General features: G+C 35.3%; 1 protein-coding gene across 2 annotated transcripts in view; it reads right to left on the bottom strand.

The window, feature by feature from the left end:
* Cdh12 (cadherin 12) overlaps nt 1-12,149 on the bottom strand; it is a 1,081,833-nt gene that overhangs the window by 85,220 nt on the left and 984,464 nt on the right. For both annotated transcript variants that reach the window (XM_031359979.1, XM_031359980.1), the window contains one exon: nt 10,106-10,273. In XM_031359979.1, the coding sequence (XP_031215839.1) occupies nt 10,106-10,273 (168 nt within the window). The remainder of the gene's footprint in view (nt 1-10,105; nt 10,274-12,149) is intronic.

The following is a 12,149-nucleotide window of genomic DNA, read 5'->3' as shown; positions in this document are numbered from 1 at the left end:
TTTATAATGCATTTTTGAAAAGTGCAGTGATATGCATTTTAATTCATATCTTTTCAGCAAGATGTATACATGTATATGTTTACATAAATACATATGCACATACTTAAACACGTATATAAAATATGATGTTTTGAGGAATATGATATATCTACTAATGTGATTGTCATATACTGGAGAGACAAAAAGTGAACATATTTACATGAAACTCCATAAATAATAACAATCAGAGTATATCATTTTTTACTATTAAAAACTAACATGTAGCATACATTTCTAGTTCTCTTCTGTAACAAATTAAATTGCTTCTTCTATGTGAATGAATAGTAATCACTTGTGTTTTCCTTTTTCATCCAAAAGTTCTTATCCATTAAATTGAAATTTAGAAACATGATTTCAGTAATATGTGAAATCAAAACAAAATTTGTCAAATAGAAGTATATGAAAGCTCAATGGTGCTTAAAAGAAATTTCACAAAGTGGTGGAGCTGGGGCAAGAGACTTTCCTTCTGTGATAATTAGTTGGTCAAGTGTGTAACTAGAAAGACTGACAAGTGAATACCATGAGTTTTAAACTTTCTTGAGTTAAATAATAAAAATGTTGTCTTGAAAACACCTGAATAAACAGTATATAACGTCACACATGAGTTTGAATCTATCTAGTGCCTCATAAACTATCAAGACACTCAACTATTTCTCTTGTTTTAAATTAGAATAATCTATATTCATATACTACTTGGTTTTAGTTCATAGAACATATAATTTTTGTTATTCAGTTATTTTCATTCATATTAAAGTTATGGAAACCAGTATAATTTTACAAGTTATTGAGAGAGCTCCCATAAAGATACCTTTGGCTATAGAAAATACAAATAACATAACTTTAATGGAGAACAGTTTGGAAAAGAACATATTTTAACTTTCTATGCCACCAAGCAGATTGCTTTGTCATATAGCAACCATAATTCTGAGTAGGCACTGCTAATTTGCTTGTGGATATTTTCCTAAGTTACCTGGAGCTTATTTTCAAACATTAAAGGCAAATTTCTATTAAAGAAGGCTATTGATGAAAGGTTAAAGGTTCTTTAAGCATTCTTTAATATTTTAAAGCATTTAAAGAATATTTAAAATTTTGCTATTTTTCACTAAAACTGTGGAAATTGTGTGTCATTGTCATGAGTCAAAAACAATAGAGGATGCACACCATGCTGTGGAGTACATGAGATTTAGTAACTCCCTAGTAAGCACCATAGTACTCAGCCTTTCCACTAAGTAGCTCATTCTCCTAGAGCACAGTTGATCAAATGTTAAAGTACAAACTTAATAAACAAATAGCTGACATATGCATGGTGTATATACGCACTAGTTATTTTTATTTCATATCTGTACAATAAACCAGAATGAAATCAATTCTTAATAACATTGTATGCATTCAAGCATACAATGACCAACAACATCATGTTTATAAGAAAAGCATTATCGTTTGCTCATTTAAGCAATGAAAAAAAGTCATTTAAGGTTCATCTAAGCAAGTTATTTTTAAACATAATTTTCCAGCAGTTAAAAACAATTATCATTAGCTATGAAATGCACATATCTGAATTGCATTTTTCTTGACATTAATATACAAATTCACATTGCTTCAGTTTATGGTTTTGTCATGTTTGCTGCTTAATTGGTTTGTGTGGGAAATATACCAGCTAAAAGATCATTAGTCTCGAAATAAATTGCTCTTTGTTTTCAAATACATGATGGTTTTCTTTCATCCTGAGACCTGAACTTCCAAATGATGCTACAGTATAATTCCCTCAGAGGAATATCCTTTATTTATGCAACAATGAGAACATTTTTCATGATTCTAAAATGTTATTTGTTATTATTTTCAGATGTATTTCAAATAAACATCAAAGCCCAACACAAAGAAGCCCTTGAAGAACTCTACTTGACAGTTGCATTCTGCCCTCCCAGTTTTGAGCTAATGAGTAATTGCATTCACAAGCATCATCGTCCTTACAGGTATTTTAGTATATATGGTTCTAAAGTGGCAGACAAGAGAAAATAATGTTTTAATTTCAACATTATGTTAAATTAGAAGAAAAAGATACATTGTAGTTTAAAAGCCTGTAATGTCCAACAATCTTATGCAAGCTGTGACTTCTCATAAGAGTCAGTGTTTTCCTAGAACCATCCATGCTAGACTTGAGGAAGGAAGTTTTCATGCCAGATACAGCTCATTTCACCTGAGTCCCATGTCCTAAGTGTGTGATGTCTTCAGAAATAAAGATCAACCACCAACCCTAAGAGGCAACCAAAGGCTATGTTAATAATCTCCTTATTATAAAAGAATCCTTGTTCCTGCAGAGAGACTGGGACATCAACCTAATCAAAAAATTTTTACCTTACAATCTGTCCCACCAGCAAGGTGTGCTGGGGTAATGGTAGCTCCAAGGTTGTGGGAGAAACAAACCAATGACAGTCAAACTTGAGGCCCCATCCACGAGAGATAGATCAAGTCTGACTCTGACTGGATGGTCAGAAACCAGAGGCTGGAACCTCTGTATAGATCCAGGATAGAACCAAACACCATTGAAAAAAAATGGAAAAAAAGTCATTGAAATGATTCCTAATAACATTCTGCTATACTCATTGATCATTTTCTAATTCAGTTGTCATCGGAGAGCCATCATATAGCAAATGATGCAAGCAGATGAAGACATCCACAGCTAAACACTAGTCAGAACTAGGAGAACCCTGGAGAAGAGAGGAGTAGGAAGAATAGTAGGAGCCAGAGTGGTGGAGGTCACCATGAGACCACAGCCCACAGCCCACAGCCTACAGAATCAGCAAAACAGGGCTCACAGAAACTCTCAGAGACTAAAGCAGCAATCACAAAGCTGTATGGTTAGGAGATATGTCCTCTGCAAATGATATCATTAAGTTGCTTGGGATTCTTGAGGGACTCCAAACAGTGGGACTATAGTGTCTACCTGTTTTTGCCTTGCTCTTGGGACCCTATTTCTACTATTTGGTTGCCTCATCCAACCATAATATGAAAGTTGGTAATTAGGCTTAATGTGATTTTGTTTGGATAATAATCCCTGGAAGCCTACGATTTTTGAAGGAAAATGGAAGAGAAGGGTATCTAGGAGAGAGGGGGATGTGTGTGTGTGTGCATGTGTGTGTGTGTGTGTGGGTGGTCTAGTGCCAGGAATAGAGGCAGGGCAAACTGCAGTTATAATTTAAAGTATAGGAGAAAAATAAAATAAATTAAGTAATTAATTAAATAAGATGAAAAATAGTATTCTGGAAGTAACTTGGACTTCCAAGACAAACCATTCAAAAGGAGGTTTATAATATCAAGTGCCACGCACTCTCGTCTACTCCAGTCACATCCAAAATATGGGGGATAAGATCCTGATTAAGGATAAGAGGCAATAAGGATACAAAAGGTGTTCTGTGCCTCTGGATATTCAGACAGTCGCTGGTATCTCCTGACTCAGATGTGTTCCAGATCAGTCTTTCCAATCGTCAACACGGCCTCATAATTAGGCATAAAGGTACCCCAAGAAATGATTCGTAAAAGGCTAAGATTGGGCATTGTTTCCTAGCCAACACAATATTTCCAACCTATCCTAGTTTAATACCAAGCTGTCCATAGCTTGGAATTTCTCTCAAGGAATCTGCCCTGCCAGAGCTAGCAACAGAGGTCAAGCACATTCTTTAGGGCAATCCCACAGAAGAAAGAACTGTTTTACATACTAGAGAGTAATGAAGGGCTTCCACTCAAAGACATTAGCTAGAAGTGTTAGGTTGGAACTCCCCACTCCTTGCCTCTAAGCAGAACCAAAGAATTCACATAGGAATGCCAAATTAGCCCCAGCTTCCGCCTGCTTCACAACTGGATATGTGATCTTGGTCAGTAACATCACTGGCCTTGATGTGTTACCTGCCTACATGACTCTTGTCATCTGCCCTGCTTGCTATTTGCTACTTAGGCCTGCTTTTCACTTGGTGCAGGACTTGACTCGCATTCAGGACTTGGACTTGCACTAGAGGACTTGGACTTGTTTGCGGGACTCGCACTAGAACTTAGATGGGCTAGGACTCAGATTCATGCAATCTGCAGTCCCCCTGGCACAGAACACTTGGGCACAGAGGATACAGCACCAGTCCAGAAGAAATAGCTACTGCTTTAGACCCAGTGTATTTTAGATGGCCTCAGATGTACCTTAACTGCTGAGCAGCCAGATTTATCATCTCTCTTTTGCAATGACTTTAAAAGTCTGATGCCATTTTTAAGAAATACATTCAGATCCTGTACATCATGTGTAGTCTCTGCCATCATTTCTTCACCTACGCCTTGTCGACCTGACTAGGAGCTCATTTCTCCCGCGGGTTGAGGGAGGCCCAGATTGGCCGGCCTGTGGCAATCAAGCACTAAGCTTTATTTTATGCTACAGTCTTTATGGGAACATTTTCAGAACACATTGTATAATTTCATATAAGGAATACACACATACATACAACTAAAAACACACACATACACACACAAACACACAAATTAGATGACTCAGGTTGGATCTGTATGAAAGCCTCTTTCCTGTGGTTTCCATGGTTCCATAAAATAGTATGACAGCTGACAAAGGAGCAAATCAATTAAAGAGTTTTACCCAGTTGTAGCATCTATTAACTATGACATTGGCCAGGGTGGGAAAATAGACATATAATGGTTGAATTATTGAAATTCACATGCCATTGGCAACAGTTATCTAATTTACTGAAGCCTCAATTAACAGAGAGTAATCATACCTATAACTGGATAACTATCCTTCTCTCTGGGACATCTAAAGTCATTAACATTAGAATACAACCTATCAAAACTTTGCTGAACCAGCACAATTTTTATTACATTTGAAATGTATTTATACCCACAGATAAGTGTAACTTCTACCTCTCATCAAAGAAGTCATTTTACAATAGAAGACCATTACAGAATATCACAATTGAACACACTACAAGGGTCAAATGATAATTGGGAGCCCATCCTCAATGATGCATTTACATTATGCTTTTGCATTCATGATTTGGGGTAAAGGGGTCAGAAAGATTGTATGAGCCAGAATACCAGGGAATCATTTTTGAAACTCTGATCTTTGTGAATATATGCCCAGGAGTAGTATAGCTGGGTTTTGAGGAAATGGCAAATTGCCAAATTGATTTTCAAAGTGTTTGCACAAGCTTGCACTTTCACCAGCAATGGAACAGGGCTCTCCTTGCTATACAATCTTACCAGTATGTGCTGTCACTTGGGTTTTTGATCTTAGCCATTTGTATAGGTGTAAGATAGAATCTCAGAGTCATTTTAATTTGCATTTCCTTTATGACTAAGAACATTGAATATTTCTTTAATTGCTTTTGACCATTTAGGAATCTTCAGTTAAGGATTCTGTTTAACTCTGTATCTCATTTTTAATTGAGTTATTTAGTTTGTTGGGGTCACACACACATATATGTGTATATATGTATACATGCATATATATGTATATGTGTATGTATACATATATACACATATATATGTCTTCTGTTGGATGTAAGGGTGGTAAAGACCTTATCATATCCTGTAGGCTGTCATTTTGTTCTTTTAATGGTGTAATTTACATTACACAAGCTTTTTGTGGGGTTTCATTTGTTAATTGTTGATCTCAGTGCCTGAACTATTCGTGTTCTGTCCAGGAAGTTGTCTCCTCTGCCAATGTGTTCATGACAGTTCCCCAATTTCTCTTCTATTAGATTTAATGTGTCTGGTTCCAAGTTAAGATCTGTGATCCACATGAACTTTAATTTCATGCATGGTGATAAATGAGACTATTTGCATTCTTCTACATGCAGACATTCAATTAGACTAGGATATTTATTTATGCTTTCTTTCTTCCATCTTATGGTTTTGGTTCTTTATCAAAAATCAAGTATCCATAGGTCTGTGGGTATGTTTCTGAGTCTTAAGTTCTATTTCATTAATCAACCTCCCTATGTGTGTAGGAATACCATGCAGTATGTTGTTTGTTTGTTTAATTATTACTCAGTAGTACAGCTTTACGTCAGGGATGGTGATACCCTGTGAAGTTCTTTTATTGTGCAGAATTACTTTACTTATCCTGGATTTTTGTTTTTCCATATGAAGTTTAGAATTGCTCATTCAAGGTTTGTTAAAAATTGAGTTATAATTTTGATGGAAATTGCATTGAAACTCTAGATTGCTTTTATTAATGTGTCCATTTTTACTGTTAATTCTACCTATCCATGAGCATGGGAACTCTACCATACTACAACAGATACCACAAGGATACTTTTTCAACTATGTGCATAGCAGTCTTATTCATATTAGCTGGAAACAATATATATGCTCTTCAAAAGATGCATATAAAAATGTGATACATTTCCACAATGGAATAAGACTCAGCTATTACAAACAAATACATCATGAAATGTGAAACCAAATGGATCATATCATCCTGAGTGGGGTGATCCATACCCAGAGGACAGGAATGGTATGTACTCACTTGTATGAGCATATTAGTCTTAACATAAATATAACCATGTTACAATCCACAGACCCAAAGAAGTTAAATAACAGGAAGAGCCCAAGGGAAGATTTTGAATCTCACTCAGAAGGGGATATAAAATAGACATTAGAGGGAGATAGGAGGGAAGGATCTGGTTAAGAAAAGTGGTAGGGAACAGGTATGGGGAGAGGGGTAGGGAATTTGAATGTGGATAGGAGGGAGAAGAATGAAGATAGCTGTGAGGTTTGCATATGTGGGATAAGCCAGAGACTGATATTGAGGGTGGTCTTGGGAATCTATGGAGGTAATTTTAGAGCCATTGGGGATATGAAGCATGATATGGCCACATCCTTTAGCCAAGTGAGACTTCCAGTGGAGGGATTGGGACAACCACTCACCAAAATATCTCCCCCCAACACACACACCATAATTGTCCTGTCTATAAGACACACAGACATAAAGATGAGCATAGATAGAGGGAATGACCAAACAATTACTGGCCCAACTTGAACCCTATCCCATGAAAGAGAGCCAACTTCTGACACTATTAATGACACTCTGCTATGCCTCCATACAGAAGTCTACCATAGCTCGTTTTTGAGAGGCTTCATCTAGCAACATGTGGAAACAGATGCAGAGACCCACAACCAAACATTAGGCAGAGTTCAGGAAGACTTTGGAAAAGATAGGGAAAGATTGAGGAAACCAGAAGTGTCAAGGACAACACAAAAAAGAGTCACTACAACCTACAGAGTAAACTAACCTGGGCCCATTGTGGCTCATAGAGACTCAACCACCAACCAAAGAACATACATTGGTTGCACTGAAGCCCCTACATATTTGTAGCAGATGTATAGCTTGGTCTTCATGTGGGTGCCCTAACAATTGGAGCAGGGCCTATCTCTAACCCTGTTGTCTGCACGTGGATCCCCTTCCCATAGTTGGGCTGGCTTGTCTGGCCTCAGTGGGAAAAGATACACTTAGTCCTACTGGGGATTGATGCGCCAGGCCAGTTTAGTACCAATGGAGGGCTTTATTTATTTATTTATTCATTTTGATAAGAAAGAGAGAGGATAATGGAGGGAGGTATGTGAGTATGGGACTAGCAGGAGAGGAGGGATGGGGGCTGTGATTGGGATGTAAAGTCACTTAAGAAAATGAAAGAAATAGCTTCAGTAACTAGACCAGAGGAATATCAGTAGCAACAGACATGTCATCATGGGGAGAGAAAACAATGTGTAGGGTCTCAACTCTAGACAACGGACTATAGGCAGTTTTTGATGGAATACATTTTCAGTTAAACCATTATTAAGATTATATTTTAATGTGCTTCATAATTCCTAATCATAAAATGTAAAAAAATATTGAAAAATTTTAGAAAGCAGGAGTTGTAAAGTTCTTAAAATAGCCTTTAAAACATAAAATTTATCATATATATATATATATATATATTCTTATTTAATCTCATGTGGTTCCTAAATAAGTAAACACAAGTAAATATCAGTAAAGCCTAATGACTTACTCACATTCTGCTTTCACAGGTGTAAGCTGCAAGTAGTATTTTTATTTCAGTTGATATCTCAGGTTGCCACCCTGCTTCACTTAACACACGCACACTGGTAACATTCCAACCCCTTCTCATCATGTTATCCCAGACTGACTGAGTACTGGTCCAAACTTAGAATCGCCTCCTAGGATTGGATCTTTCCACAGACAGTGGCTTTTCTTGTCTGCTTGGAAAACTCTTGTTTTCATGTATGTGAATAGGACCATTGAGCGAATTCTGTACACAGGATTCAAACAATAGATATGGCCTTAACTGTAAGTTATTAATATAAATGCAGTTTTATAAATGGACACGTTCCAGCAACTAAGGTATGACACATGTAAGAAGAATGGGAAAAAAGGAAGGGGATTGATGAAAGGAAGTAAGGAATGAAGAAAGGGAGGGAATAAAGAGGGAAAGAGTCCTAAAAAAAAGGTAGAGAATGTAGGATAAGTAAAAACCTTTATTGCTCAAGAAAATACTAATAAATAAGGTTATACACCAGAGAACCAAAAGCACTGTATGCTTCTCTTTATTTTTTGTTCCTTGTAGTAACAGAGTGAGATGAAAAAATGCTTTGAAGCATTTCCATTTCATTCATCATAGCATCTTATAGAGTAATGATTTGTTCTATATATTTCAAAGTATAAATCAAGATTTTAATGAATTATTTAATTAAAAATTGAAATGGAAAAATTGTGCATCATTATCATAGATCACATGGCAGTTTGAAATACATACATGTAATGGATGGCTAAATGGAACTAATTAGTGTGCATTAAAGTGTAATGGTTTCTAATTGTCATTCATAATATTTGACTACTGGATTCCTATTGATTATGAATTGAAAGCTGTGCACTAAGAAAATATACTCTGATTTTTCAAAGATGCTCTGACAATGCAGTTAAAGTGCAGAAAAAAAAAGAACAAATCATCTAACTAGAGAAATAGTACCATCATAATGTATTTCCTTACATAAATACAGAGATGCATAAGTATAAAGAGAAAAAATATTCTGCATGTCACCTTATTTACAACTGATCAGGCAACGAACTACATAATGATTAATGATTTCCTAGTGTTTGATGAATGAAACTAATCTAGCCGTAATGTCCTAGTTCTGTGGAACACATAAATAACCCTCACAAATACATCAGAAAATGAGGACGTACCAACTGGTGTTAAATGCAGCACTCAAGAGAAAACTGGATGGAGCATGAGTGAAAAGCATCATTTTCAACAAGGAGTACAGTAATAGAGAAGAAATAGGTGAGAATAATTCCATTATCCCAGAGAGTAAAGTAATTCCCACCTATTGTAAGTCTAAAATGAGATAAATATCAGAATGGAAGAAATGTTCATAACAACATCTTCAGAGATACGAAATATCTAAAAATGGTTCAACACATGTACTTGCTCAAATAAGTCACAAAGTCCTTGTGTGACAACTATATAATATAGAAAGAGGTACAGCATGTGTTTATCATTATCTTACCTCATATTTTGCATTTTTAAATTAATTTTTTAGTTAACAAACGATTATGGCAGTAAATTAATTCACTGTTAGAATGGAATTTTTATTCCCCTTAATAGTATGATTACACAATTATAGTCTATGTTATTATCATAGCACTAAGAATAATTTTCTTGAAAATTTAAATTTACAAGACATGTACTTTTTTTATCTATTATAACCTGCTTTCTAAAGATTAATAGTATTGGAAAGGTTTTAACATTTTACAGCATTAAAATATAACAGGGTATATTTTATTTCTTTTTAATTTTTATTGTCATCTTTTAGAAGAGTGTGTTTTCTAATGATAAACAATAAGAGGATGGATCTGGATGGTGAGGGTGTTAAAGATGGGAGAAAATGGAAGGAGGAAAGGGAGAGGAAACCATAATCAATACATATTTTGTTAGATAAAGATTAAACATCACATGGCACGATACTCTTTCCAGAAGCATTAGCAAACATGCTTAACAGGTAGGTGACATACTTTTTGGGAATCGAGGTGGGTTGTCATTGACATCAGTGAGGGTGATGTTGACAATTGTAGTTCCAGCTAGTCCTCCAAGCTGTCCTCCCATGTCCTTCGCTTGAATGAGGACCTGGTACTGCTCCTTGACTTCTCTGTCCATGTTTGGCAATGCTGTTCTAATGACACCTTGCGGGGAAAGTGATAACACATAATCAACATCAGAAACAGACTGCTTCTCCTGACCAAATTACACTGAAATAGAAAAAATATAAATATGTCTAAATTTATTAACAATGGAACATTTGATAAAATCATCTTGCAAAAACTAAAATCACTACTATCCTAAAGTTATGATGTGACTTAATCTTTTATTTTCACCACCATACCTTAAAACATGAAAATGACAGGTCATCTCTTGCCAAATCAAATAAATTAGGCCTCATTTATGTATTCCAGTCTATGCTGAGTTGAAGAAAATGTTAAAGCTTTTAGATTAAAATGTGCACATAGAATAATTTAGGCATAATTACAAAGACTGCTTTTGTCTTGGTTCTGTAGTTTTCACAATCAACAATCTGCTTAACTTAAAAATACATAAAAATATGTCCTCTACATCACCTGTTTCGTCTTTCAGAACTTTCCCTAATTATGTTAGTTAAAGTGTTTCATACCCTTCCATTCACTTAGCTATCATTAGATATTACTATTGCTGACCTTTTGAGACTCCTTATATGAAGGTAGTCCACTGTCAAGGAAAATATCTTATGCTTAAGTATAAATATTTTATAATTAGAATCATAAGATAAATATTGTATGTTTAATCACATTTACTATGTGATTGAAGGAATGAATGATTGGCTGGATGAATAAATTAATTGATCTTAATGTCTTGATTTTTATATCACATATGTATGTTAACATGGCAGTCATTTATATTCTTGTATCCAGGTATAGAAACTACTTTAAATTTCTATTTATTCATGGTAAACATTATAAGAACTTCAGGATCATTTAGAGGGTGAATTAAAATTTTTAAACCAACTTCCACTAGGTAGTCGAATAGCTGTAACAGGTAGAGATTGAAGAACTTTTATTAATCATATACGACTTTGATAGTGGTAACATATATCTTAAATAAAAAAGTGTATGAATAATAAAATATCAGCCATCAATACAGCATATACCTTTTAAATCAGTATACCAGAATACATCCATATATCTGTGCTTGCTTCCATCTACTTACTTATCCACTGCTATATTTTTGCTAATGCATATTGAACTGCAATCTGAGATTTTGTCTGGCACTTGGCAGGAAATAGTTACAGAAAGACATCCGTCATTTTTGTTCCTAATGCTTTATTCATGAATTGGTACTGACACCATTTTGATCCAATCTGTCTTCTCTTCAGCTCAGGCTTCTGATATTTTATTTTCAGCTTTTCTAAAGCTAAGACTTTTAAGCTCTACACCTCAGTGTTGTTGCCTTACATACCTTACCCTATGCAGCATCGATCTGAAGGGCCATGCTCATATTTTCTAGATAATTGTCTATATTATACACTTGTGTTTGCTTTGGAATAGCATTAAGCAAGAATTATCTTTAGTCAAATTGCTATATAAACATTCATTTATCTTCAGTGCACATATAATCTTTTCTATACATCATTTATAGTGCTACCTTATTCATCTCCCAGAACGAAATCTGGACATAACAGAGAGAAAGGAAAAGAATTGGGAAAAGAAGGAGGGGTGGGGAAAGAGAGAGAAAGAAGAAAAACAAAAGAGAAAGGGGGTATTATTCCAAAGTACATGATCAGTGGCTTACTTCCATCTACTAATAATGCTACATATTGGATTCACGTAGATGCATATGTTCATAGTGTCTAATTTGGTGTTTATAATGTATTTAACCAAAGAAAATTTCAATTGTCAGATGTAGCCACAATCATTCTGTACATTATGAATAAGTGAGCATAAAAATAACCATTAGGTGCCCTTCAGTTGGGTCAGTGGGAAAAGTGCATGCTGTGCACTTTTCAGGAGATTGGGCTCCCCAGTATTT

The sequence above is a fragment of the Mastomys coucha genome, unplaced genomic scaffold (assembly GCF_008632895.1).
Source record: "Mastomys coucha isolate ucsf_1 unplaced genomic scaffold, UCSF_Mcou_1 pScaffold8, whole genome shotgun sequence".
Classification (NCBI taxonomy): domain Eukaryota; kingdom Metazoa; phylum Chordata; class Mammalia; order Rodentia; family Muridae; genus Mastomys; species Mastomys coucha.
This window is presented reverse-complemented; position numbering and strand designations above follow the sequence as displayed.